This window comes from Lontra canadensis, unplaced genomic scaffold (genome assembly GCF_010015895.1).
Source record: "Lontra canadensis isolate GAN:19392208 unplaced genomic scaffold, GSC_riverotter_1.0 scaffold44, whole genome shotgun sequence".
NCBI classification, from domain to species: domain Eukaryota; kingdom Metazoa; phylum Chordata; class Mammalia; order Carnivora; family Mustelidae; genus Lontra; species Lontra canadensis.
In genome coordinates this window covers 13097889-13123348 of record NW_022631038.1, presented here as the reverse complement: position 1 = coordinate 13123348, position 25460 = coordinate 13097889, and the positions used below count along the sequence as shown (strand labels likewise).

General features: G+C 36.7%; 1 protein-coding gene across 1 annotated transcript in view; it reads right to left on the bottom strand.

Moving 5' to 3' along the window:
* Positions 1 to 1478: 1478 nt before the first annotated feature.
* Positions 1479 to 25460, bottom strand: part of VPS4B (vacuolar protein sorting 4 homolog B) — a 28455-nt gene continuing 4473 nt past the window's right edge. Inside the window, exons 2-11 of the mRNA XM_032872272.1 lie at positions 18829 to 18940; positions 17504 to 17660; positions 15262 to 15329; positions 11615 to 11734; positions 10373 to 10529; positions 9843 to 9991; positions 9059 to 9140; positions 7506 to 7725; positions 4756 to 4896; positions 1479 to 2950 (exon numbers count right to left, since the gene is read on the bottom strand). Coding sequence (XP_032728163.1) covers positions 2849 to 2950; positions 4756 to 4896; positions 7506 to 7725; positions 9059 to 9140; positions 9843 to 9991; positions 10373 to 10529; positions 11615 to 11734; positions 15262 to 15329; positions 17504 to 17660; positions 18829 to 18940 — 1308 coding nt within the window. The 3' untranslated portion in view covers positions 1479 to 2848. The remainder of the gene's footprint in view (positions 2951 to 4755; positions 4897 to 7505; positions 7726 to 9058; positions 9141 to 9842; positions 9992 to 10372; positions 10530 to 11614; positions 11735 to 15261; positions 15330 to 17503; positions 17661 to 18828; positions 18941 to 25460) is intronic.

Below are 25460 nucleotides of genomic sequence, written 5' to 3'. Positions count from 1 at the left end.
AACCTCTGCCTTCGGCTCTAGGTCATGATCTCAGGGTTCTGGGATCGAGCCCCACAACGGGCTCCCTGCTTGGCGGGGAGCCTGCTTCCTCCTCTCTCTCTCCCTGCCTGCCTCTCTGCCTACTGTGATCTCTGTCTGTCAAATAAATAAAGTCTTTAAAAAAAAAAAAAAGAAAAAGAAAATGTAGCTCTCTGATGAGCTTACAGTCCAAATGATCTCAACAAGAGTAAACAGAATGGGCTTCATATTGGGATAAAAATCTTATGATAGTAGTAGCAACTTATTACTAATTAACAACTTAGTACTAATTTATTACTAGAACCCAAAGGTAGGAGTGAGATTAGTTTAGGAATTCTTCCCGGCAGAGAGAATATAGGTCATGAGCTAGGTATTCAGGGAAATAATGGGATTGGGACTAGCAGAGAAGACATGACACTGTAGTGGAGTAACAGAAGGACATAAAGGAAGGTATGGAGGCAGGAAAGCACATCTACCAGAGCTCAGAAAGGTGAGATAAAGGCGGTGTCCATGCTGGGCACTTGCTTTTGCTTCATTTGCGACAGTGTCAAGCGATGGCTACGGCTACAACATTACAGAGGTGGGCCTCAATTTCTCAGCTATGCCGGTGACAAGTGGCTGAATGGAACTTCCCATTAATAATCAAATATACAAACTCATTCTGTTTTACTGCAGGTTATCAGGAAACTCAAGTCAATTTTCTATTGAAATTCTTTCTAATAAGACCCTGACAGTTTCCAGGCTGAGAAAAAAAATGTTCTTCAACACCCAGCTCATGTCAAGAAGCCTCAGAAACCATCTACCCCAGTTTCATAATAGTTCAAGTTCAGACAGAGCCTGAACATTGTAAGCACTTATCTGTCCATAAAGAACTCATGAGGTATGGTGTATGCGCTATCACTTTAGAATGAGTCTAGAATTATTTGATTCCAGAAATAGATTTAGAACCAGAAATGTAAAAAATGTATTAAGATGTAATACAGAAAACGGAGCCATGGCTGGAAGTGATATGGATACTGAAATACAGTTCTTGAAGCACGCGGAAGAATTCAGTGTGATAAAGTATCCACTTAGCATCAATGCTGTACTTACTTACCACCGGGTCATGTATTTTGTCAAACCAAGTAATATACCTCCTCAAAAAAAAATTCTGGATTTACAAAAAATTCTGAATTTCAACTATTATATAATTATGTGAATTCTCCTAATGATATCATTAATAGCAATACTATAGAATTCTGAGGCTGATAAAGAATATAAATTATTTTATAAGGCAGCCACAAAGAGCTATTAGTCTGACAACTCCCAGCCCTCACATAAAAGCTGTTGACGAATAGAATTTTCATGTATGCATTCTCAATAATTTCTAATGACTTCTTGGTTATCTAATCAATTTAGATAATAATTTCTCTTATACAGATCCCAAAATATAAAGAAGCATACACAGAAAATAGCCAATAGTAGGTTATATCAATTTACTTCACATAAGAACAGTGGATTTCAGGCCTATGATTTCCATCTAGTATCAACAAAAACAATCTGTACAGAAAACTCAAAGGCAACCATAGAGCATTATATGTAAAATGTGCAAATATACTTTAAAATGCAAGTTATTCTATAGTATTTGCAAGGTAGAACTTTATAGTCATTAAGGAATCTACCTCATTCCAGCTAACTGAATCATTCTTTTGCCTATAGAGCCAATGCAAATGCACAAGGCACAACTTAGTGTTTGCGCTAAAAAGCGTGTAACATACACCTTCAGATTTATTTGGAGATATTAAAATAACATAACATGTTTGTTTTTTATTATTTAATGAGACACTAGCTCATTTCTAAAGCTTCAAGAGCATTACACTTGATAACATATGTGTGGCAAAGACAAACTTCCCTGGACTTAAAAGGTAAAAGACAAGACCCTTGGTAGCCTATATTAAAAAAAAAAAATTCTATCTATATATATATATGTACACACACACCCACAAGAAATTTCCCATAATTCAAAGGGAGACCATTCCTTTAGCAAAGGTTCCCATAGTATTTCATGACAGAATTATTTAAAAAGTATGTATTTATTTGCCATCTGTTTTGGTCAATCATGCTATAAAAAGATACCGAAATAGACAATTTTCTTCTTCAAGATGAAGACAACGCCAATTTAGAAAGTCCTTCTTCTGAGATTGCACAGTGAAAGGTATTATTTAATTAACTATAGAAGCTGGCTGCTTTTAAAGAAATTATTGAAATCTACACAAAGAAAAATATTAGCCTATCAAAACTCAATGAGACTCGGCTAGAACACAATTCAGAATCTTTCAAGCCCAATCACAGTGCTCTTCGCTGTTTTACTGCCCATCCCTGAGAATTAAGGTTCTATCATTTAAAAATTTTTCATAAAGCAAATAAAGTTCGCATTGATGAGAATTAAGAATTATTTTTCAAAATATAAAATAAGGCCTGTTACATTTTGGTTAAAAAGAAAAAAAGAAAAAGAATATAAAAAAAGAAATGCTCTTTGCAAATACCACCAATTCTAAATACTGGTATCTCAATCAATGTTAATCCTCTTCTGGGTAATTCCTATTTTTTGCCATTCATTTATCACTCATTTCCTTATTATCCATTATTTTATAATTTTTGTTAACAGGAGCATTTAACTGGTAATGGAACAAAAATATGGATAAAATTAAAGGAACTCTGGAGTGAGATCGGTATTTCCCTGTGGGAAAAAGAGTTTTACTGGAAATAATCTGAATGCCGTCCAAGAAAGGCAAAAGTACCTATGAAAGAAAGAACACACATGGTAAATGTCTTCTTCGTTGTCTTTGGTTTAGCCTTCTTGACCAAAATCTTCTGTAAACTTCTTTAACTTTAACAAGTCATGTTCATTGACTGTGGGTTTTGTGTTAGATAGTGACCGTAACATATCCGACTGTCAGGGAAAAAGAAAAGAGGAGTATTAGTAATGATCAAATCAAATAAACATCATTGCATTATTAACTAACTTTCCACCTGAGGTTAAATCTAAGTATTTGTAGTATGCCATAAGTTACTAACAATAAACACTCTTATTCCTTCTAGAGGAAATCTTTGATCCTGTTCTTCCTTTGCAACTTGAAACTGCTTGCCTGTCCTGACCACAACTTTCGATGGCTCTCCATTTCAATACACTTCCCCATCAGAAGTATAATCCTTTTAGCCTGAGTATCAAGGCCCTCCAAAATATGTCCCTGATCTCTTTTCCCATCTTATCTGTTTTTTCTTAAAATAAGAGAGTTCACCAAGTGCAGTTCAAAAGGGGTACAGTCATTCACTTACAGAAGTTATTCACTTATACTTATGTGAAACATAACACCATTTAATTAAAACCACCTAATCAGATTTTTTAAAAAATATTTTATTTATCTGAGAGAAAGAGAGAACCAGTGCGAGGCAGGGCAGAGGGAGTGGCAGGGAGCCCGAGATGACCTGAGCCAAAGACAGATGCTTAACCAACCAAACCACCCAGGTGCCCCTAGAATTTTTAACTATTAATTAAAATTATGATCAAAATGGGAAGAAAATATGCTAATACCAGGGATTCATTAAAAGATTAACTTCTGGACCATGTCTCTTTATAAAACAGTATGAAAAATGGTCAAAGAACAAAATCTTTAAAAAGTAACATAGTGGAGCACCTGGGTGACCCAGTCAGTCGAGCACCGACTCTTGATTTCGGCTCAGGTTATGACCTCAGGGATCCCCATGACGGGTTCCACACTCAGCAGGGAGTCTGGCTGAGATTCTCTCTCTCTTCCCCTCAACACCCCCGCCCCCCTACCCACTTGCACGTATTCTCTTTAAAATAAATAAATAAATCTTTAAAAAAAAACAACAACAGTGCAAGGACTGAAACAAAAAAGGGTTTCTAAATAACTTTCAGGGAAACATCATTAACACATAAAAATATCTATACACATACTATGTACATACAGAGATACATATGTCTATAGATCTATGTGTACATAGCATGTAAATAAGTTTCTTCTCTGGAAGTTACTGTTAATTCAGACATAAAGCTCTTTAAAAATCTGTAACTGAAGCAGAAGATTTAAAAAACTGAGTGTTCAGCAATAAGAAAACATAAAAATAATAAATGTAGCTTTTCACAGTAAGCTTCCTATACCTTACAAAATGAGTCTTAAGAATTATAAATCCCTCCAGTATAAATTATAGAAATGTAATTTTTTTTATCATAAAAATTGGGTTTCAGGACTTTTTTTTACCCCCCAAGCACATTAAACTTCCTACAAAGCTTGGGGAAGTAAAACCAAAAAACACCATTATGATTACTATGATAAATGCATGAAGGTTTCTGGATATTTTACAAAATCTTAGATTCAGAAAAGAAATTTCACCAATTCTGCTTTTTAGTTAAGGCCTGACAATAATTTATGCCATATAGAAAAGTATTCTGGTAATAGTATCTCAGCTATAAGACCGGTAAGCTTACAAACCTGTGTTTTTGAATAATAGCTTTTTCACTGGAAATTTAATTTTTCTTGAAGCCCACAAAAATATTTTAAAGATAATTATTTTTTAAATTTTAAGTTCAATTAAACTTTACAACTTTTTGAGTAGTTAGTATTTCATAAACATGCTTGATCATACTGACATTCTCTAGCTAATCCTACATAACTGAAAATGTTTATCTTTGTCTCACAAATGACAAACTATAAATTTTTTAAAGTGTCAAACCATGCAAACAACTGGCTCCAAAAGTTTATCCCCAGGGACATCCATCCATGTCATTTCAATGGCACCAGGGTCACCAGGAGAACAGGGTGTTAGCAGATCATCTACTATGTTGTTGGGATCAGCTCGTGAAGGTCCGCGCACCTGTAATAAATAGTCTGAAATATTTATTTGAACAAATTAACTATGTTAAGATTTAGGCCATTATTAAGAAATCTGAAAATGTACTATTCTGTATTTGTTAAAATGTCTAATTCTAAAAATAAATAGATGAATATACAACAAATGTAGTTTTCTTTGGGTGACTGGATAGATTTTGTTTGGTTTTAGTTTTTTTCTTGATGCTTTTCTCTATTTTGAAATTTCCTCCAATAAATTACTTACATGATCAAAGGATAAAAAGAGTTAAAATTAAAAAAAAGAAAAGAAAAAAAACATCTGTGTTTAAGAAACATCTGTGGTTAAGAGTTCTCTTTTCTCCTCTCGTGCTTATTAAATGGTGTTAGAGTCCATAAAAAAGGCTTCCTCAATAATTCTCTTAATTTTTCTCTATTTTCCAAAACTGGGAAAGTTCTGTGATATTTGGAAGATTATTAGTGTGAAATCACTGAATCTTTCTTTCTCAACAAAAATTCCTTCTTAAGGAGCACCTGGGTGGCTCAGTGGGTTAAGCCTCTGCCTTCGGCTCAGGTCATGATCCCAGAGTTCTGGGATCGAGCCCTGCATCGGGCTCTCTGCTCAGCAGGGAGCCTGCTTCCCTTCCTCTCTCTGCCTGCCTCTGTCTACTTGTGATCTCTCTCTCTGTGTCAAATAAATAAATTAAAAAAAAAAATTCCTTCTTGAAAGTAAGTACAAAATTAAATACTAAGTGTAATTTCAGTGCTATTCTGTGATTCATAACTGATTTAAAATGAAACCTTAATAACACCCAGAGACAGAACCTTTGTGACTCAGAGTCACTTGCAAGTATTTTTCAGATGGCAACAAATCTATACTAAAATTGGGGGTTGCTTTCACATTTAATATTTATTTCACAATGATCAATCTCAAATATTACGTCAGGATTAGGGCAGGTGCAGAAATATAAACATTCTGCCTTTACTTAAATTATGTGTATTTTATTGTCTTTCTCCACAAAAATTTCAGCTGCAGAAATTTTTGGTTTTGATTGTAGTACTTTCTGACTTATCTCTAGGCTCCGAGTAATACTTCAGACATTTTATAAATAAATGAACAGGCAATCTTGTTTTTGCTATCAGCCTTAAGAATGGGGAGTGAAGGATGGATCCACTGGGAGATCTATTGGCTGGTGATGCAGAAGGCCAGATGTTAACATTACTGTGGCTGCTTCACTTTCATCCTCCTAAGAAGGACCTGGCTTCAGGGTCACAGCTGTCCCTGGCAGTCATATGGAGAACTGAATGAAAAGTTCTGGGTAGGAAAGGACTGAGTTCCTAAGAATCCATAGTTTTTAAATGCAAAGAGAATTTAAAAAAAAAGACAACACAACAACAGCTGGGACATAAACTTGACCCTGAGCCTCCTGTATTTCCAGTAACCAAGTGGCTGCAGAAGGAAAAGGCTATTTCCCCAGGCTACTCAAGTATTTTATGAGAACTACTTCATTTCTTCTCTCAATTGTACGTTGAGGCAGTGCTATTTTTAAATTTTTAAATTTTTTTAAATTTTAAAAGTATTTTTAAAAGTATTTTTAAAAATACTTATTTTATTGTATGTAACTTAGTCATGATATATTAGTCTTCTCATATACTGCTGAATTAACTTTGCTAATCTTTTTTTAGGATTTTCACATCGATCTTCAGGAGTAATACTGGATACTGCTGTTCTCATCAACAGGGCTAGTCCAGATTACCTACTTCACTGGTCACTTAAGTATCTTGGATATGCCAAGACCACAGTCTTTTTACAAAATGCTGTGTGTGCAACTCATTCATGCAGAGGAAACAGTGTGTGGGAAGCGAGGCTTCAGATTCTGAAGTACACGTGACATAGGGAAAATATCACAGGTCTGCGCCTATCTGGTTATACCTGGGCAAACCTTGTTAGCAGCCAAGTCCCAGTTTAATCATGTTAACATCTAAGTCTCAGATTAATGATCAACAGGTGGCCAGAAGCACCTCTTGTAGTTTTTGTGAGTACCGAATGAAATAGTGAGTTAAGACTAGAACACAGTGAATATTTAAATATTAGCTATTTGTATTTTTGCTTTGTTAATGAGGTGTTAACTGCTCCAGATTCTGCTCAAGGATATTCTAGTTATACCAGTGGTCACTATATATTTAAAGTTTCTATACTTATATCAAAATTTTAGTAAGTACTTCAAAAAAATCACTGCATAAAAACTTTTAAAATACATTAAACTATTTATAATAGTTATTAATAAACTTTGTGGGAGAACCTATTTTCAATGAAATGGAATATTTATTCTATATACCCACTACTTATTATATAAAACAGAAATCTTCCTAAAATTATTTGAAGACAAATCAATGATGGTCTCCAAACTTGACTTTAAAAATATCTGAAAGGATGGAGCAAAGCTCCTTATCTTTATGTCAGAGAGAGTGAGCACAGGCAGACAGAGTGGCAGGCAGAGGCAAGGGAGAAGCAGGCTCCCTGCTGAGCAAGGAGCCCGATGTGGGACTCAATCCCAGGATGCTGGGATCATGACCCGAGCCGAAGGCAGCTGCCTAACCAACTGAGCAACCCAGGCATCCCCTAAAGCTCCTTACCTTTTTAAAATGAGTAGCTGACTGCACTTTTCGAACAGGCTGCATAAGTGCATCGCGCACGATGATACTTATGTCCGCCCCCGAATAACCATCCGTTTTCTTCCCGAGTTCCCGGAAGTCTGTTTCTGTGAGACTGTTCTGAGTGGTCCCCAGGTGCAGTTTAAACATCGCTGCTCGGGCGTGGGCCTCAGGCAAAGGAATATAAATTCGTTTCTCAAATCTTAAGATGAAGGAAATGTACATAAAGAATATTACCACATATATTTAATTTCAATGGAAAATTCAGATTTCTCAAGAAGAAACAAGATGCTCAGATATTCTCATTTATACAAAGCTAAGCTGAATAAGTAAAATGGGCCCATATGTGTCAGAGTTAAACATTTATATTTAGGTTAAATAATGGGAAAATATCCAGAACACATTAGCAACTAACAAGTAAATCCAAAATAGCCATAGAACCAGTTTGGAATGATTTAATCTTTCTCACATGATTTGTGGGTTATTTTGGCCACAGTGTTCATGTCTAGGTATGTCCCACAAGATTAGCTTCTCAAAGAATCATATTCTGAACTGCTGACCCAGGGATTAATATGGTTAATCATGTGAAATAAGAGAAGACAAAATAATTCCCTAAATTCAAAATGGTAAAGCTACTCAAAATCTTATCTAATAAACATATGTCTACACAAATGTCCATTTTATTATAGAAGGTAATTCAGAATAAAATAAATAAACTTTTTTATTAACACTTTTATTAACAGTAACTTTGCTTGCCTTCTCAGAATTTCAGCATTTGGAAAGGGAGGAAGCAACAAGGGAAAATTTAGATGTGAAAATTTCATTCTTCATGTAACTCTGTGTGGCCATGAGAATTTTAAATTTCCATTATTTTAGAGATGGGTTTAGAATTAGGCCATTTTTCAAAAATAACCAGCAGATTTCCTTTCTTAATACTGGAGTAACCCTGCAAACTATCAAGTGAGTGGCACAAAAGTGCCAAGAACTGGTGCTAATTTTTACGATGCAAAATTCAATGAATGAAACAGGGAATGGTGTGCATGAAAAGTAACAAGTCTATATAACTTTCCTGTAGCTCAAGTTCAATATGTAATTTAAGAATCAGACAGAATTTTTTTTAACTGAAATACATCCTGGCTTTAAATTGTATGACTGTCATTTCGCTAAAATTTTATATGAAAGTTTTCCATTGAAATATCAAGCTACATTTGTACATTTTTGAAGCATCAGTGCCTTATACTAAGCTTATTAGAATTAACAGTAAGCATTAGGTAATATATTTTCCAATGTGAAACATTCCATATATGAAAATCTATTATCGTCAATATAGCAAGCAAGCAAGCAAATGCCTGCCTCTCTTCCCCCAGCACAGAGGGGCAACAGGGTTAATTTAAGGTACATCAAAAAAAATTCTGAACGAAAAAAAAAAAATTTCTGAAAACCTGTCAGAATGCCTCTTCACTGGATAAAAAGGGAACTGTTACTGACTTGTTTCACCTGCAGTGAGAAATAAGATCTTCACTGTATCATCATACCTTCTTCTAATGGCAGAATCCAGAACCCACGGTATATTTGTAGCTCCCAGAACCAAAATTCCATCATTGTCTACACCAACGCCTGCATCAAAATATGTAATATTTTAAGGAATTTGTCACTTTAATGTTCTTTTTAACCTCGTCTATATGTTAAGAATGTGGTGTTTTGGGGCACCTGGGTAGCTCAGCCGTTAAGCGTCTGCCTTCGGCTCAGGTCATGATCCCAGGGTACTGGGATGGAGCCCCGCATCGGGTTCCCTTCTCAGTGGGAAGCCTGCTTCTTCTTCTCCCACTCCCCCTGTTTGTATTCCCTCTCTCTGTGTCAAATAAATAAATTAAAAAAAAAAAAAAAAAAAAAGAATGCGGTGTTTAATGTTAAAGTGCCTCATCCTGAGAGTCTCTGAAAATACTGTATTTAATCAAATGTCACATTATTCAAATATGAGGCAAATACTGCCAAGAATCAAATCTGCTAGACTGTGGACAAATACTATTCATATTCTTCTCAAAAGATTTCATTTTAAGTCTACACATTCCTTTTGCTGATACTGTTCCTGATAGGTTATAAGTGAATATGCAAATCTTCTGTTTATGCCTGAGTCCAGATCCTACAGATGATTACAAGGGGGTGCACATTGTGTGAGTGTGCAGGACAATCAGAATGAAACACGGCACAATGAAAACAGTCTGCTAAAACGGAGAAATTCGGCTTGAATTTTTTTCATTATTATGATAATAGCAGTTACACAATAAACAGAAACTAAAAAGAAGTCAGGACCCCTACCTTGCATTTGAACTAGGAACTCCGTCTTAATTCTACGGGCGGCTTCGCTTTCATTTTCACTTCTTGAGCCGCACAGGGAATCAATTTCATCAATGAAGATAATGGAAGGTTTGTTCTCTCTAGCAAGTTGGAATAAGTTCTTAACTAGCCTAAAAATAAGTAAGAGCTCTCAATTTCTTAAAAAAAATGGTAAATGACACGACTTAATGAAAAAAAAAAACTGAAACAGAATATATATACAGAATTATATGAACTGAAGTCCAACCATGTTTTGGTCCAGAAAATAAGAATGCTTCGGTTGGATAATTCAGTTTATGATTTACTAAACTACAATATATGTAACTGTGCATATGCTATCTTTTCCCTATGAAATGAATTTCAAACAGACTGATTTGACAGAGAAATGAATACTTATACTATGTCACTTCTCTGAATATCTATGAATGATGTAAGAAGCCTATTATTTTACAAACTGATATAATGATTACCAGGCAAAGAGAAATTAAAGAAAAAAAAATCAACTTACTTACTTTTCACTTTCACCTAGCCACTTAGAGACAAGGTCAGAGGAAGATATTGAAAAAAATGTTGAGTTGTTTGCTTCTGTTGCTACAGCTTTGGCTAAATAGGACTTTCCTGTTCCAGGTGGCCCAAATAATAGAATTCCCCTCCAAGGTGTTCTCTTGCCTAAAATTTGCATTAGAAAAATAACATGAGAATCTCAAGACTGTTAATTTCTGTTACCGGAGATATTGTCCATACTGAAGTACTGTGAAGAGGTTTTTGCTCTACAGCTATCAGAATAAAAAAAAAATTTTAAATAAATCAAACTAAGGTAAGTGTATCTTAGAAGTATCTGATTTGCTTTTTCTAGCGAATACTTTGTCATATGTGTTTACACAGATATAATCCTCCTAAAAGGAAGCTCATTTACTTCACTCATTCGTTCAACCAGTATGTACTGAAACCACAATGTAGAGACCAAGAACTATGAACACGAAAAGATCTCTGCCTTTCATGGGCTTACAGTCTAGTAAGGACAGAATCGTTCAGTTAAAAGGCACACCCTGGGGGTGCCTGGGTGGCTCAGTGGGTTAAGCCTCTGCCTTCAGCTCAGGTCATTGTCTCAGGGGTCCTGGGATCGAGCCCCGCGTCGGGCTCTCTGCTCAGCAGGGAGCCTGTTTCCTCCTCTCTCTCTGCCTGCCTCTCTGCCTACTTGTGATCTCTGTCTGTTAAATAAATAAATAAATAAATAAATAAATAAATAAATAAACCAAACTGAGACCAAAAACAAACTTCAGATGAAAGTTCAAGGAGAAAGTAAAAATCACCCATCATCTTCTCTCTTAGGCACAACACTAGGATTTTTATGTTAATCTGTCAACATTTACTTCTCAGTGCACACATCTACTTAACAAATGTAGAGTCATACTACACGTATTTATAGCTTGTGTTTTCATCTTTATATATATATGTGGACATCTTTCATGTCAATTATAACACAGATCTAAATTTCTTAATATAGACGCACCCTCTATTTGAATGGGAGCAAAGTATTCTGCTGCATTTCGGTGAGTCACCCTTTGCCCTCCTGGCTGACATTTGGGTTTTTTGAAATATGTGTATGAAATAAGTACCTTGGTGTAGAGGTGTATCACTACTTTATTTAAGGTGCTAACTTAACATGAGACAAAAATTCACAAAGCTCTACTACCTCAGCCATCAATGTATTTTTGAGACAATCATCAAAAAACCTATTTAAGTCATCTCACCTGTAAAAAGATGAGGGAATTTAATAGGCAATATCACAGCCTCTTTAAGTGCCTCTTTGGCTCCTTCGAGACCAGCAACATCACTCCATTTCACATTTGGTCGCTCTATAACAATGGCACCTACAAGACAAGTATGTCATCTTTAAATTAAGAAGACTATTCCATCACATGTAGAAGACAACATAAAATAAGACATTCAAGAAATATAGTACAAAAATGTCTGGAAAAGTTTTATCTATTAAAAACCTTCTTGAAATCGTGTGATTAGGAAGTAGTCGTTGGGGGCAAGTGAGCAGTTGTCAGAAAGCTGGGCTGGGTGATGGGCTAACTTAGGGCAGGTCACTTAACTCTTGTATTTCTGCTTCCTCACTGTGAAATGGAAAGAATACTGTCTGCCCAAAGTACTTAAGACAGGTTAGTGAAGGGACCAAATGCCCTAATGAATATTAGAGTGTTTGGAAAAGCACCAAACATTACATCAAGTGGTTATAATGTGTGAATGCACTGATTCTGAAATATCGAAAGTAACTATTCAATGGGGGCTGATCTACTACTACTTCTTTTTTAACAAAAATACCCAGTGATCTAATGCTCTCCTTAAGCACCAAAAGGAAAATATACCTAAGAACTTTAACTGGTGATAGACACACAGACAGACAGATGGATGGAAAGATAAATCATAGGGAGAAGGGAGGGAGGGGATGATGGAGGAGAGAGGGACAGTGTGCTCTGATCTGAAATACTTCCCTGAGATTTGCCAAATTTTCTTTTGGGCCTCTAAACAGACCTGCTTGAAAGTTTTGTACATTTAAAAGGTTATCTAAATGACTTAGTTTTTCAATATAATATATTCAGAAGCCACAGAAATTGTCACAGTGAGTCCAAAAAGGTTTCTTCTAATATAGCTTACTGACAAAAGTTTTGAATCCTCTCTTAACAAACGCTTTTCCAAAAGCTGGTTCTAAGGTGATGTGTAATTGTTTTAAGTATACCAAAACATCACCACTTACACAATTCACTGATTACTGATGAAATTAGTTTTGTGAGTATTTCTTCTTGCTAGGAAAGATCATTTATTATTATAAGAGTAATTATATTATACAACATAGTTAAATTATGAAAATCTTTAGCTATAGATTAAAATTAAATGAAATCCCGGGGGGCCTGCCTGGCTCAGACAGAGGAGCACATGACTCTTGATCTCAGGGTTGTAATTTTGAGCCCCACATTGGGTGTAGAGATTACTTAACAAAATAAAGTATTAAAAAAAAAATTCAATGAAACCATAAATACTTCCTGAATTCTAAAAGTTCACATTAAGTATAAATTATATACTTTTTCTTTTCTATGTTCCATTCAGTTTAGTAACCCTACATGAGGAAATATTTACATTACCCAATAGGATTTTGTGATGGTTAAAAAAAAAGTCAATTTACTTTCTCTATAAGCAGCATCTGGTCAACTAAAGTTTTATCTAAGTATGAATCTTCCAAATATGCTAAAACTTATCTTCACATTTAACTAATACTTTTCAAAGTTTAAAGGTCACTTTGGACTGTTTACTGACAAAAGTTTATTTAGATATAAGTAATATTAATAAAAGTAGTACTTAGGGGCGCCTGGGTGGCTCAGTGGGTTAAAGCCTCTGCCTTCAGCTTGGGTCATGATCCCAGGGTCCTGGGATTGAGCCCCACATCGGGTTCTCTGCTCAGCAGAGAACCTGCTTCCCGCCCCCCACACCCGACTGCCTCTCTGCCTACTTGTGATCTCTGTCAAATAAATAAATCGTTCAAAAAAAGTAGTAATTAAAAAAAGGGAGAGGGATTATTAGGAGTAAAGGCTATATGATTTGTTTCCAATTAAATAAATTTAACCAGTCTTTGATTAAACCTCAATAAAGTCACTGAGCATCAAAACAGTTAAGAGAAAATTCAAATCATGTATTCTTTAATAATCAAATATTACACTTAAAGTCATAATTCAAAACAGAAGTAAAATATTTAAAATGCTTTCAGATAAAAAGAGGAAAGATCCAAAAAAGGATATTATACCATGAAATCCATGAGCAAACTATTAAATGAAAAGATGGAAAAAAGGACTCTGAGCTATGAAAGGCTAGGAGTCCTTTCATACTCTACCCTGAAATTCCAAATGAACTTCCTCATTTAAATATTTTCAGCCTTTGTATTTTTGTGTATCTCTGGTCTCATCATTACTGATTTAAAGAAAAATTCCCTATTAAAAGCTGGCTTGTATCTTTTCCAAAACTAAAGACTCACTCCAGTTTTTACTCTGCAGGGGAGAGAGGGAAACAAAACCAAAGGACAGAAAAAACCGCCTTTGCCTTACAATCAAAATAAGGCCACTTGGCACAGACCACTGGCTCGTCCAGCAAAACTCACTGAGTATGAAGCGTGTACCCACACTGCTCCAGGCCATGGCGGTGTGGCAGCAGAAACTCAGCTTTTCCTTTTGGATTTTATTCACCTTTGAAGTTCCCGTTTTTAAATTATCCTTACTAACTGTAGTGCTTTCAAGATATTAACCTTATAGTATTCTCCTATATATCCCAGTGGAGCTGGTAAAACCAATAATAGAATAAAAATGAAGAGATGAGTTAGTACAGCAAGATTAAAGGACTGGCCAAGCTAGGTATAGTCACCATTCACTAACCCAGGCTGTGCTTCTATAATGGAAATCCTTCCCAGTTATGCATTCTATTTGGCAAGATTCAAATTAACAAAATACTTAAAATTCAACCCCAAAAGTCATCAGCTAACGTATCAAAAAACAATTAAATCTCAGTACACAGCCAGCAATGAAACAGGTGCTGTTGCAGATACAGCTACCACCATTGACTGAGGCCCTAAAATTTGTCGGATCTAACATTGGCAGTTTTTATACTGTTATAATTTTCTAACTGCCCAGAAAAGAAGGTATCAGTGATTCCCATTTTAGAGCTGGGGTCTTCTATTCTGAGAGGCTCAGGAATCCACCCAACATCAGACAGCTCTTCCGCACCAGGCCCTAGAGGGACTCCAGGTCAGAATGGAACCAAAATCCATGTCTCTCATCATGCCACTATCCTACAAGCACAGAATGAAAGGGTTTTAGAGGCATGGGAGGTAAAAACAGAAAGCTGGAAGAGATAAATGTAAATTGCAACACTGAAACAGGGTAAAATACAGATGAGAAAAGTCTGCGAACATGAAGGAAGCCATCAGTGCAGCTTCAGCAACAGCAATAAAAACCAAGTGTAAGCCCCAATTCATTCTGTTCCTCTGACAATTTGGAAAATTTTAAAACTGTCAGATTTTATAATGTGCTAGTAGTGTAAATGCTACCTTCTCTAAAAGGGGGCAAATAAGACAAAATGAAAAAAGACGAAGTTGACTGACAGGTTTTTTAAGGTACATATAAAGCCGAACAGTATTTTTACTACATGGGGAAAACCAACCTAACAGAGACCCTACAGAGCGAATCCTATGAAAATGGACAAATGAAGTCAGCATGTGACCACTGGGAACCAAAGCCAGTTCTTGAACCTCATTTGAATACAGGGGGAAGAAAACAACTGAAATAACAATTCACTATGAGGTTTTAAAAAAAAATAAGATAGTAAATTTAAAAATGAAATCTAAAGCAACCTTGAAGTTGATTCTGTAGTTTCTTTTTTTCAGGATCATCAGATTCTCCTTCCCCATCACTGTCATTCCTAATAAAAAGAATTTAATATATTCAAATGATCACTCATTGCTATCAAAATAAGGCAAAAATGAAGGAAAAATTAATCTGAAATATTTGTGACTTAAGTGACAAAGTAAGACATTCACATCAAAGGTTACGCTTTTTTAAAAAATTACTTTTAAGAGTATATTAAGGAGGCATATTATCCATCAATATGGAATCATGAACAGGAAAGGGGCAAAAAGACCAGAATGAAGTCAGGAACCAGCTCCAAATTCCCATGACATACCTATGTATGCACAAATTCATAAACGCATGCCCCCACGCCGCATTCCACGGAAGACTTAGGATGAATCACGGGAGAGTTGTGAACAACATGAAAACACCAAACCGGGCAAACTACGTATCAGAACAAGAAGCCATAACCAGGACAGAAAAACCTAGAATCTTAATGATTTAAGGCATGAAGGTCTATAATCCTTAGTCTGGGGGTTCCAAAGAACAGATGAAGCTATCAGTGAAAATAAACTGAGACCAAAAGATGAGTTTATCAACCCAGATATTTCATATCTGAGAATTTATTCTGAAAAATTAATTTAAAAGGAGTTCAAAGATTTGACTACAAGGATAATCATGTCCCCACTGTTCTCAAAAGGGAAAAAATTAGAAATAAGGTATGTTCAGTTACGGAATGTAGCATATGACAGACTACATTGCAATCTTAAAACTAATGCTGTAGAAATAGTTTACTGAGCAAGTTTATAACACAACCTTCAATGAAAAGGTGATAAAGCAAAAAATATGGCATTACATCATTTTTTACATATAACACATAAAGGGAGATTTAAAAGCTTGAAAGATTTTTCCCCAAAATGGGATTGGCTTATTCATCACAGAATGGCAGGGTGACGGGTTAGGTAGAGACTGCCCACTGATTCACTTGACATCTACTCCAACCTTGTTCTACCATGCCTTCTTCTACAATTACTTCTAAGTACTTCTAAAAAGTTGCCCTTTCTGGGCTTCCTTGCGCTAGGGCTCCCCATGAAACCAAACCAAGAAGGTGGAGGCAAGCAACTGAGGTGGCAGCTGCATGCGAAGAGATCCTACCTTCAGGCAAAAGCCCTGGCCTGCTGAGGGAGCTGTGGCAGAGGTCCCGTGGCCCCTGCCTGGCATCAGAAGCCTTGACAGGGGCGCTGGCATCAGTGGGATCCCTACTAGAACAACCCTGGCAGAAGTGGGCATTTCTCCTAACAACGTGGAGCCACGCTTGAGTCCCTGCCCCCATCCCGAAGCTATAAAGTCAATACTCTTTACTAAGCTCCTTTTTGCTTAGCCAAGGTGGGTCCTGCTATTCAATACAGAATTGGTATCCCCCTGCTAGGTAGCCACGTCAAAAGTGGAAACTATAGGGTCTTCAAGCAAGACCAGAAAGCCTCAACTCACAGAGAGAAGAGGACATTTCTGCTGGCAAGGGAGTCTCAGGAAGAGTCAGGGGGTCCAGGCACTCGAGGTTAACGAAACTTTTCCCAATAGTTTCATTTTAATTTTGGAGACCTAGTCTTCCATTAAATGGCTCAACTTCATATAAGAAACCCTAAAGTTGACTCTACGTTGAAATTCAACAATCCGTAAGATCAGCTGGGGCCTGATTTTTGCTATGTCAATGCTGTAGGTACAGAAGATAAAAATATTCTTCGGTGTCACAGGAACTTCCTAGTTCCCTGACATGTCTTGAACAGAGAATATAAAACCGTGAGCTTGTAATTCATTTCAAACTCACATGTAGTCAACTGTAGTTCTTCCCACTCCTATGTCCTTCAAAATGGCCTCTGGTAGAAGCCACGAGGTCCTGAACACTGCCTTCGAAAGACACTCCATTCCCTGTGACCACAGAGGGTTGTCTAAGTGACTTGTGCCATGCATCCCAGGAACTAGGAGTATCACAATCTCTAACGTGAACCAGACCCTCCTGCCTTCAAACCCAGCCAGGCCAGATAACCCCGCCCTGGAAGTCTCATTCTTCAGACGTCAGAGACTATGTTCCCATAAAACTGTTTACAAAAGCAGGCAGCAGGTCAGATTTGGCCTATGAGTCATGGCTTGTCAACACCTCGTTTAAACAAAAGAAACTGATTTCACAAATTAAATGTAATTTTTTCTTTTAATTAGATATAAAATATAACACTCTAAAATACATACCCCTTCTCGTCAGCTGGACTCGGCTGTCCCTCTTTCACTGGTTTCTGCGGACTTTTCTCTTTCTTTTTCAGGTACTCCTTTAGTTTTTCTGCTCTATCAAGATACTCTGTACACTTTGCCCTGATACTCTGCTTGGCTTTATCACCCTGCGCTTCATCTATTAGAGGGAAATAGGAGAGATTTTTCTATTAGTATTCTAGATTTAAACAGACAGGTTTAAACTTAGACACAATTTTGAGACAAGAACAATGTAGTTTGTGGGAGGGAGGAAGAGCATCTCGAGCTCAACGTAACCAATGCTCGTCAACTCTTCTCTGCTTCCTCCAGCATAGCTCGGGGCCAACAGTGCATCTCAGTCAGAAAAGAGATCTGAGCAAGACACTAGGATATTTTAAGTTAATGCTAAATAATAAGAAGAAATTATTTAATATTCTGAGAGTTTTAATCTTCCCATTACATTTTGTGCAGATAGCTGAAAGCTGCTTGTCTCATACAAAATGAATGATAAGACAAACAGAAGTAATATTAACCATTTCCATTAATGTCTATACAAACTATTTTATAGCAAAAAAAAAAAAAAGACAGAAATCCCATATAGTACATGTACCACTGATACGTAATTTGACTACATAAAGACCTCTGTGAGAGTGATTTCAAAAGCAGACTTCTGCAGGCCGTGCAGTGCATGGGACTAGATCCACATACCTTATGTTATGATTCAGTCTCAGTTTCACTTTTATTTGGCACAAAAACCTCAAAATGAAATGGAGAAGCTCAAAAGAAAATTCTAAATTATCCAAATGCTAAAACTGTTATTTATAAATAAATAACTATAAAAAAGACACTTTTTAAATGCTCAGCATTAGGTTCAAGATCAACGAAAGCAGTGTTTTTTTACCCATTTTCCTCTCATTGCTGTATCCCAGTGCCCAGGATACCGGGCATATAGGAAACATGCAATACATACTGAGAAAATATATGAATAAAATGTCTCCCAACATATCTTTTTTTAAAGGTACTTAAGAGCATGTTCAGAGATACTTAGAAAATGTGAGGTTCATACATAATCGGAGTACATTACCAATAAAAAAATCTATTTCCATTGACTGTGGTATTTTAACATGTTTAGGTATATAAAATAACAATAACTATGATAACTGTGCACATTTGTTTGATGAATATTTAAAAATTATTAACAAGCTACAGGCAATTTTTTGCAAATGGTTAGTTTATAATTTTCTGGCATTGTATTTCAATTTTTTTAAATAAAATATAATAATCTTTGCCTTTAACATTTTAAAATAAAAAGCAAACTATGACCTTACATTTAACTACATGAAGAAAATACTGAACGGCATGTTGGTAGAGTTGAAGTGCTTCCTCATAGTTCCCGGCTTTGTCTTCCTGGGCTGCTTTGCCAGCAAGATCTATTGCTTTCTGTTTGAAGGGAGGCAAAATCATACCATCAAAATCACAAAACTTTGAAGTAAATGAGCATACTGAAAGTTTTATTTTTAATAAAAGCAACTTTAAAACAAACCAATCTGTTTTCCCTAATCTCAACTGTACGTTGTTATAAATTCTAATGATTTATAAAATGTAAACTACATTTATTATATGGGTAAATGCTACCTGATTTCTACTTTTTTTCCCCAGGAATCTTTTTTTCTTTAAGATTTTATTTATTTATTTGACAGAGAGAGAGAGAGAGAGAGGCAGCGACAGAGGGAACACAAGCAGGGGGAGTGGGAGGGGAAGAAGCAGGCTTCCCACGGAGCAGGAAGCCTGATGTGGGGCTCGATACCAGCACCCTGGGATCATGACCTGAGCTGAAGGCAGCCGCTTAAGGCCACCCTGATTTCTACTTCGTCCAGTACCAATCACTAAGATTCTCACACAATTTTCATTCAACAAAAGTTAAGCTTAAAGCTAGTAAGGAATAACTGAATATATGAAAATTCATGTTAAAAGCATTCAGGGAAATTCTCAAAACTCCTGTGCTGTTATAGATAACGTACATAACAATTAGTAAAATATAAATGGTAAAAAACCCCTTCAGAAGCAATGGGGCAATGAAATAGCAAGAATCTGAAAATACCCAATCTTTTAATCTAGTAATTATCTAAAAGGTTTACTGAACTAAGATAGTAACAAGAGGGGTCTTTTAAAACATAACAAAACCTGAAAACTGGAATTTTAAGCAGCAAAAGATGCCACACAATAAGTTATTATAGGATCATTAAAACAGTATTTTAAAACATTCACAGTAATATAGAAAATATGTTTATAATAGAATTTTTTAAAAAAGCACAACACAATTTTTGTATGTAGCATGAGTTCTACTATTTGAAACAGCAAAAACAAAAATAACACAGGAAAATGATGGAAAGACAATTTTAACAGCGGCTATCTTTGATAAGACTCAACTTTTTCTTTTTCTACTTTTTCACACCTATAAAGATGCCTATAATGAACATGGGCTTTTGTAGTATCAAAAAACTCCCAAAAAACCAAAACCAAAAACCTCCTAAGATAGATCCACACCAATATGCAAAAGCAAGTTAATGGTAGAAGAAACAGTGCTGGAGCAATGAGACATCTATAAGAAAAAAAAAAAAAAAAAAAAAAAAAAAAAAAAAAAAAAAAAAAAAAAGACAGACACAGAAGATAATCTTAAAAAAAAAAAAAAAAGCAGGCTCCACGCCCAGCATGGAGCCTGACATGGGGCTTGAACTCACAACCCTGAGATCAAGACCTGAGCTGAAATCAAGACTCAGACCCTAACCTGACTCAGGCACCCAGGTGCCCAGAGACAGAATCTTGACCTAAACTACTCTGTATAAAAATCAACTCACTATATTTCTCACCCAAAACTAATATTACATTGTATGTTAACTAACTGGAATTTAAATAAAAACTTCTTAAAAAATCAAGTTGCTTTTAAAAGCAGAGAATTTTCTCTGGTTGAAAGTAGAAGGTAAGAGGCGGAAGGAAAGTCAGAAAGAACAGAAGCAGGATGAAAATTCAATGAACCACACAGGATGGAAGAAGAAAGTGGCAATGGGTCAGAGTATATGCAGGTGACTTCTTTAAGGGGAGAATCATCCTCAGCTGACAACCAAGAAAAAGAATCTCAGTTTGACAAACACATGAAACTGAAATCTGCCAACAACCTGACTGTGTTTAGAAGCAGACACATCCGTCCCTAGAGCCTTCAGAAACAAACAAACAAATAAGCAAAAATGCAGCCCTGCAGACACCTTGATGTGAACCTGGTAAAACTGAGCTAGAACCCAGCTGAGCTATGCTGTACCTGGACTTCTAGCACATTTAATTTGGGGGAAAAAAATTAACTCACAAAGGATTATGGACTTAAATATAAAATGTGGGACTATAAAATCTTTAGGAAAAAAACAGAAAATTTTTAGCATCGAGGGCTAGGCAAAGGGTTCTTAGACTACATACCAAAAAGCACAATATATATGTAAGTAAGAACAATATGGCATTGGCATAAAAACAGACACACAGATCAATGGAACAGAACAGAAAGCTCAGAAATAAACCCACACACATATGTGGTCAATTAATTTACCAAACAAGAGCCAAGGGTATCCAAAAAGAAAAGGACAGTTTCTTCAATAAATGGTATGATGACTGGCTGGTGCAGTCGGTCGGGGTGTCTGACTCTTGCTTTTGGCTTGGGTTGTGACCTCAGAGTCATGGGATTGGACCCTGAGATGTGCCCTGTGCTCCACGGAGAGTCTGCTTGGGACTCTCTCTCTCTCTCCCTCTGCCCCTCCTGCTTGTGCTCTCTCTCTCCAAAGTAAACAAGTAAATCTTTAAAAAGATATGGTGTTGGGAAAACTGGATAGCAATATGCAAAAGAATGAACGTGGACTACTGTCTTACACCATCCATGAAAATTGACTCAGAATGGATTAAAGATTTGAACTTAAGACCCAAAACCATAAAACTCCCTAGAGAAAATATAGGCAAGTCAGTTTGGACTCTGGTCTTGGTGATGATTTTTTGGATTTGATAAATGAAAGCAAAGGCAATAAAAGCAAAAATAAATAGGTGGGACCACATCAAACCAAAAAGCTTCTGCACAGCAAAAGAAACCATCAACAAAATGAAAAGGTGACCTACTGAATGGTAGAAAATATTTGCAAATCGTGTATCTGCTAAAGGGTTAATATCCAAAATATACAAAGAACTCATATAACTCAACAGCAAAAGAACCAAGCAACCCAATTTAAAAAAAATGGGTAGAAGATCTGAACAGATATTTTTCCGAAGATGTAACAGATGCCCAACAGGTATATGAAACAGCATTCAACATGACTAATCATCAGGAAATGCAAATCAATTTATAATGAGCTATCAACACACACCTGTCAGAATGGCTATTATCAATAGAACAAGAAATAGCAAGTGCTGGTGAAGACGGGGAGAAAAGGGAACGCTTGTTCACTATTGATGGGACTGTAACTGGTGCAGCCACTAAAGAAAACACCATGGACGTTCCTCAAAAAATTAAAAATAGAACTACCATATGATTCAGCAATTTCACCCGAGTATTATCCAGAGAAAATGAAAACATGAACCCAAAAAGATATATGCACACCAAAGTTCACTGCAGCATTATGAAAAGAACCTATGTGTTCACAGAATGTAAATATGGAATATATATACATACAATAGAATATTATTCAACCATAAAAAGGGGGAAATCTTGGCAGTGTGACAACAAGAATAGACTTGAGGGCACTATAGTAAATAAGTCAGAGAAAGATAAATACCATATGATCTCACTTACGTGTGTATTCTAAACAAAAAATTCACAAACATAAAACCCCAAGGTCACAGAAACAGAGAACAGACTCGTTTTAAGTTGTGGAGAAAAGTGAAATAGGTGAAGGGAGTTGAAGGATACAAACTTCTCATTATAAAATAAATAAGTCATAAGGCTGTAATATATAGTATGGTGACTACTGTTAATAATACCAAATTGCATATTTAAAAGTTACTAAGGGAGTAAGTCTTAAAAGTTCTCATCAAAAGGAAGCCATTCTGTAACAAAGAAAGGTAAGAGACGTTAATTAACAGACTTATTATAGTGATTATCTCAAAATATATACAAATAATGAATCATATTGTACACTTGAAAGAAATGTTATATGTCAATCATACTTCAAAAAAAAACCAGAAATTGAAGAAAAATGATAAATTGGACTTTATCAAATCAAAAAACTTTTGGTCTAGAAAAAAATTCTGTTAAAAGGATGAAAAAGAAAAGCTAGAGATTGGGGGAAATATTTGCAAACTACATATTTTAGAAAGGAAGTACTATTTAGAACACAGGAAGAACTCCCAAAACTCAACAGTTTAAAAAGAATCCAAATAGGAAATCAGCTGAAGACAAGAAGAGACCTTCCATCAAAGAGGTAATACTGATGGCAAATTAGCACATGAAAAGACGTTTACAATCATTAGTCACTAGAGAAAGGCAAATTAATACCGCTATGAGACATCTCAAAACATCAGCATGGCAAAAATAAAAAAAAAAAATAGTGACAAGAATACCAAATGGTGGTAAGGATACAGAGAACCGATTACTTACACATTGCTGGTAGGATGTAAAATGGTACAGCCACTCTGGGAACTGGTTTGTTGTTTACACATGTAAACAAGCAGCTACCATACAACCAGCAACTACACTCTTGGGTATTTACCCCAGAGAAATGAAGACTTGTGCTCACACAAAACTTTATACATGAACATTCCAGATGTCCTTCAAGCACAGAGCGGTGAAACTCTGATGTACCCACAGCATGGAGTACTACTCAGCAACGAAAAGGAACAACCTTGATCCGCAGGACATGAATGACTTGAGAGAATTTTGCTAAGTGAAAAGAACCAATTCCAAAAGGTTACATATTCTATGAGTCTATTTATACAACCTTCTCAGGATGACAAAACTAGAGATGGAGGGCATATTAGTATGTCAGGAAACAGGAATGCAGGGCAGGGGAAGAGAGAGAGTGGTGAATATGGTTCTAAAACAGCCACAGGAAGGATCCCTGTGGATAGAACTATTCTTCTTCTTCTTTTGTCTTAAATATTTGAGAGACAGATTGAGAGAGAGGGCATGAGAGGGAAGCGAGAGTCAGAGGGAGAAGCAGACTCCCCGCTGAGTGGAGAGCCCAATGCAGAACTCGATCCTGCGACTCCACGACCGTGACCTGAGCTGAAAGCAGTTGCTTAATCCACTGAGCCACCCAGGAGCCCCTGGACAGAACTATTCTGTATCACGACCAGGAGAAGAAACTGACCCATGTGACAGATCTGAACACACACACAACACATGAGTACAGGGGTGCCTGGGCAGCTAAGTCAGTTAAGCATCTGCCTTCGGCACAGGTCATGATCCCAGGGTCCTGGGATAGAGTCCAGCTCCCTGCTCAGTTGGGAGTCTGCTTCTCCCTCTCCCTGCTGTTCCCCCACTTGTGCGCACATGCTCTCTCAAATAAATAAAATCTTTAAAGAATATATATACACGAGCACAAGTAAAACTGGAAAATCTGAGTAAGACTGGTGGAATGTATCAACGTCAACATCCGGGTTACGATACTGTTCTGTAGTTTTACGAGATGCTACCACTGCAGGCAATGGGTGAAGGGTACACAGGATCTCTCTATATTACTTCTCACAACTGCACGTGAACCTGTGGTTATCACAAAATACAATTTTCACGAAAAATCTATTTTTAATACTTAAAAACATATACATACATCTAAGAACAAGCATGGCTGATTAAAACATTCCATCTGGATTCATCCAGGTAGTAAAACTATAGTCAACAGGAGTAGGAGCCAGTAGAAAAAAGGATCATGGTGATGCTACAGCAAAAATAAGCATGTAATTAAGAGAAGAAAAAAAAATCATTCAAACAATCCCAAACCAATCACACGAGAATATTATATTTTGAAGCAGCTACTACGGGCTGCAGATTTATGTACATGGGAGGAACAGGCCTTCCGTCTGCTGCAGCAGGACGGCAGAAACAGGAACTGGTGTTTTAGCACTGAGAAGATGCAGTAGTACCGATTTCATAGATCAAATAGCCCGAACGTGAAGCTAAACAGTCAAAAGCTTGGTAAGCCAGGCAGGATATAAAGGGCAGAATCACAAGACTCATACACTCCATTACCCAGTGGTCTGGTGCCCCTGGTCATTTAAAAATGGATGCAGAAGACTCCGTGGCTACATCACACAGAGGAAGTAAGTTCTTCCTTAATCAAGCTACAATTTTCTCCTCCTATTCTCAGTTACTGCGCCACTCCCCTCTGCAGCTACATACTCCCCTCATTTGCAGATAGTCGTCTTTCTGGCACCACAATGATGATTAAAGGAAAACTCTTACACTCAGTACTTAATCATCTAGCACCAAATAAGGTACTGATGACTTTCAACCAGCCTTTCTACGATGGACGTGACTCCTGCGAGTTCCAAAATGCAAGCCACTATCTACAGACAGCTTCTGAGCACCTGTGGCTAGCCTGACTGAGGAGCTTTACATTTTGAGTTAAATTTAAATGTAAATAGCTACATGCAGCTGCTGTACTAGACAGCACATGCTAAACCTTTCATCAAAGATGACAATTTGAGAGTATGCGTCTGTTTTTCCCTTGCTGAATAGCCCACTTCACCCTCGTTTCTGTTCGCATTTTTCATCTGAATTGAAACGAACTGTGTCTTGCATGGTTCTGCAGCGCAATCATTCTTCATCCTGACCATTTCCTTCGCTACTATCCTCGCTCAATCCACTACGGCATGTGTCAAAACTACCACCGAACCTGAGTGGTGAGCCCGCTTCCGCACGCAACACCCTCAAGCCCTTCCCGCAACCAGAGAATGGCCGCCCCTTTGATGGATCCCACTGCCGGGTCATGGT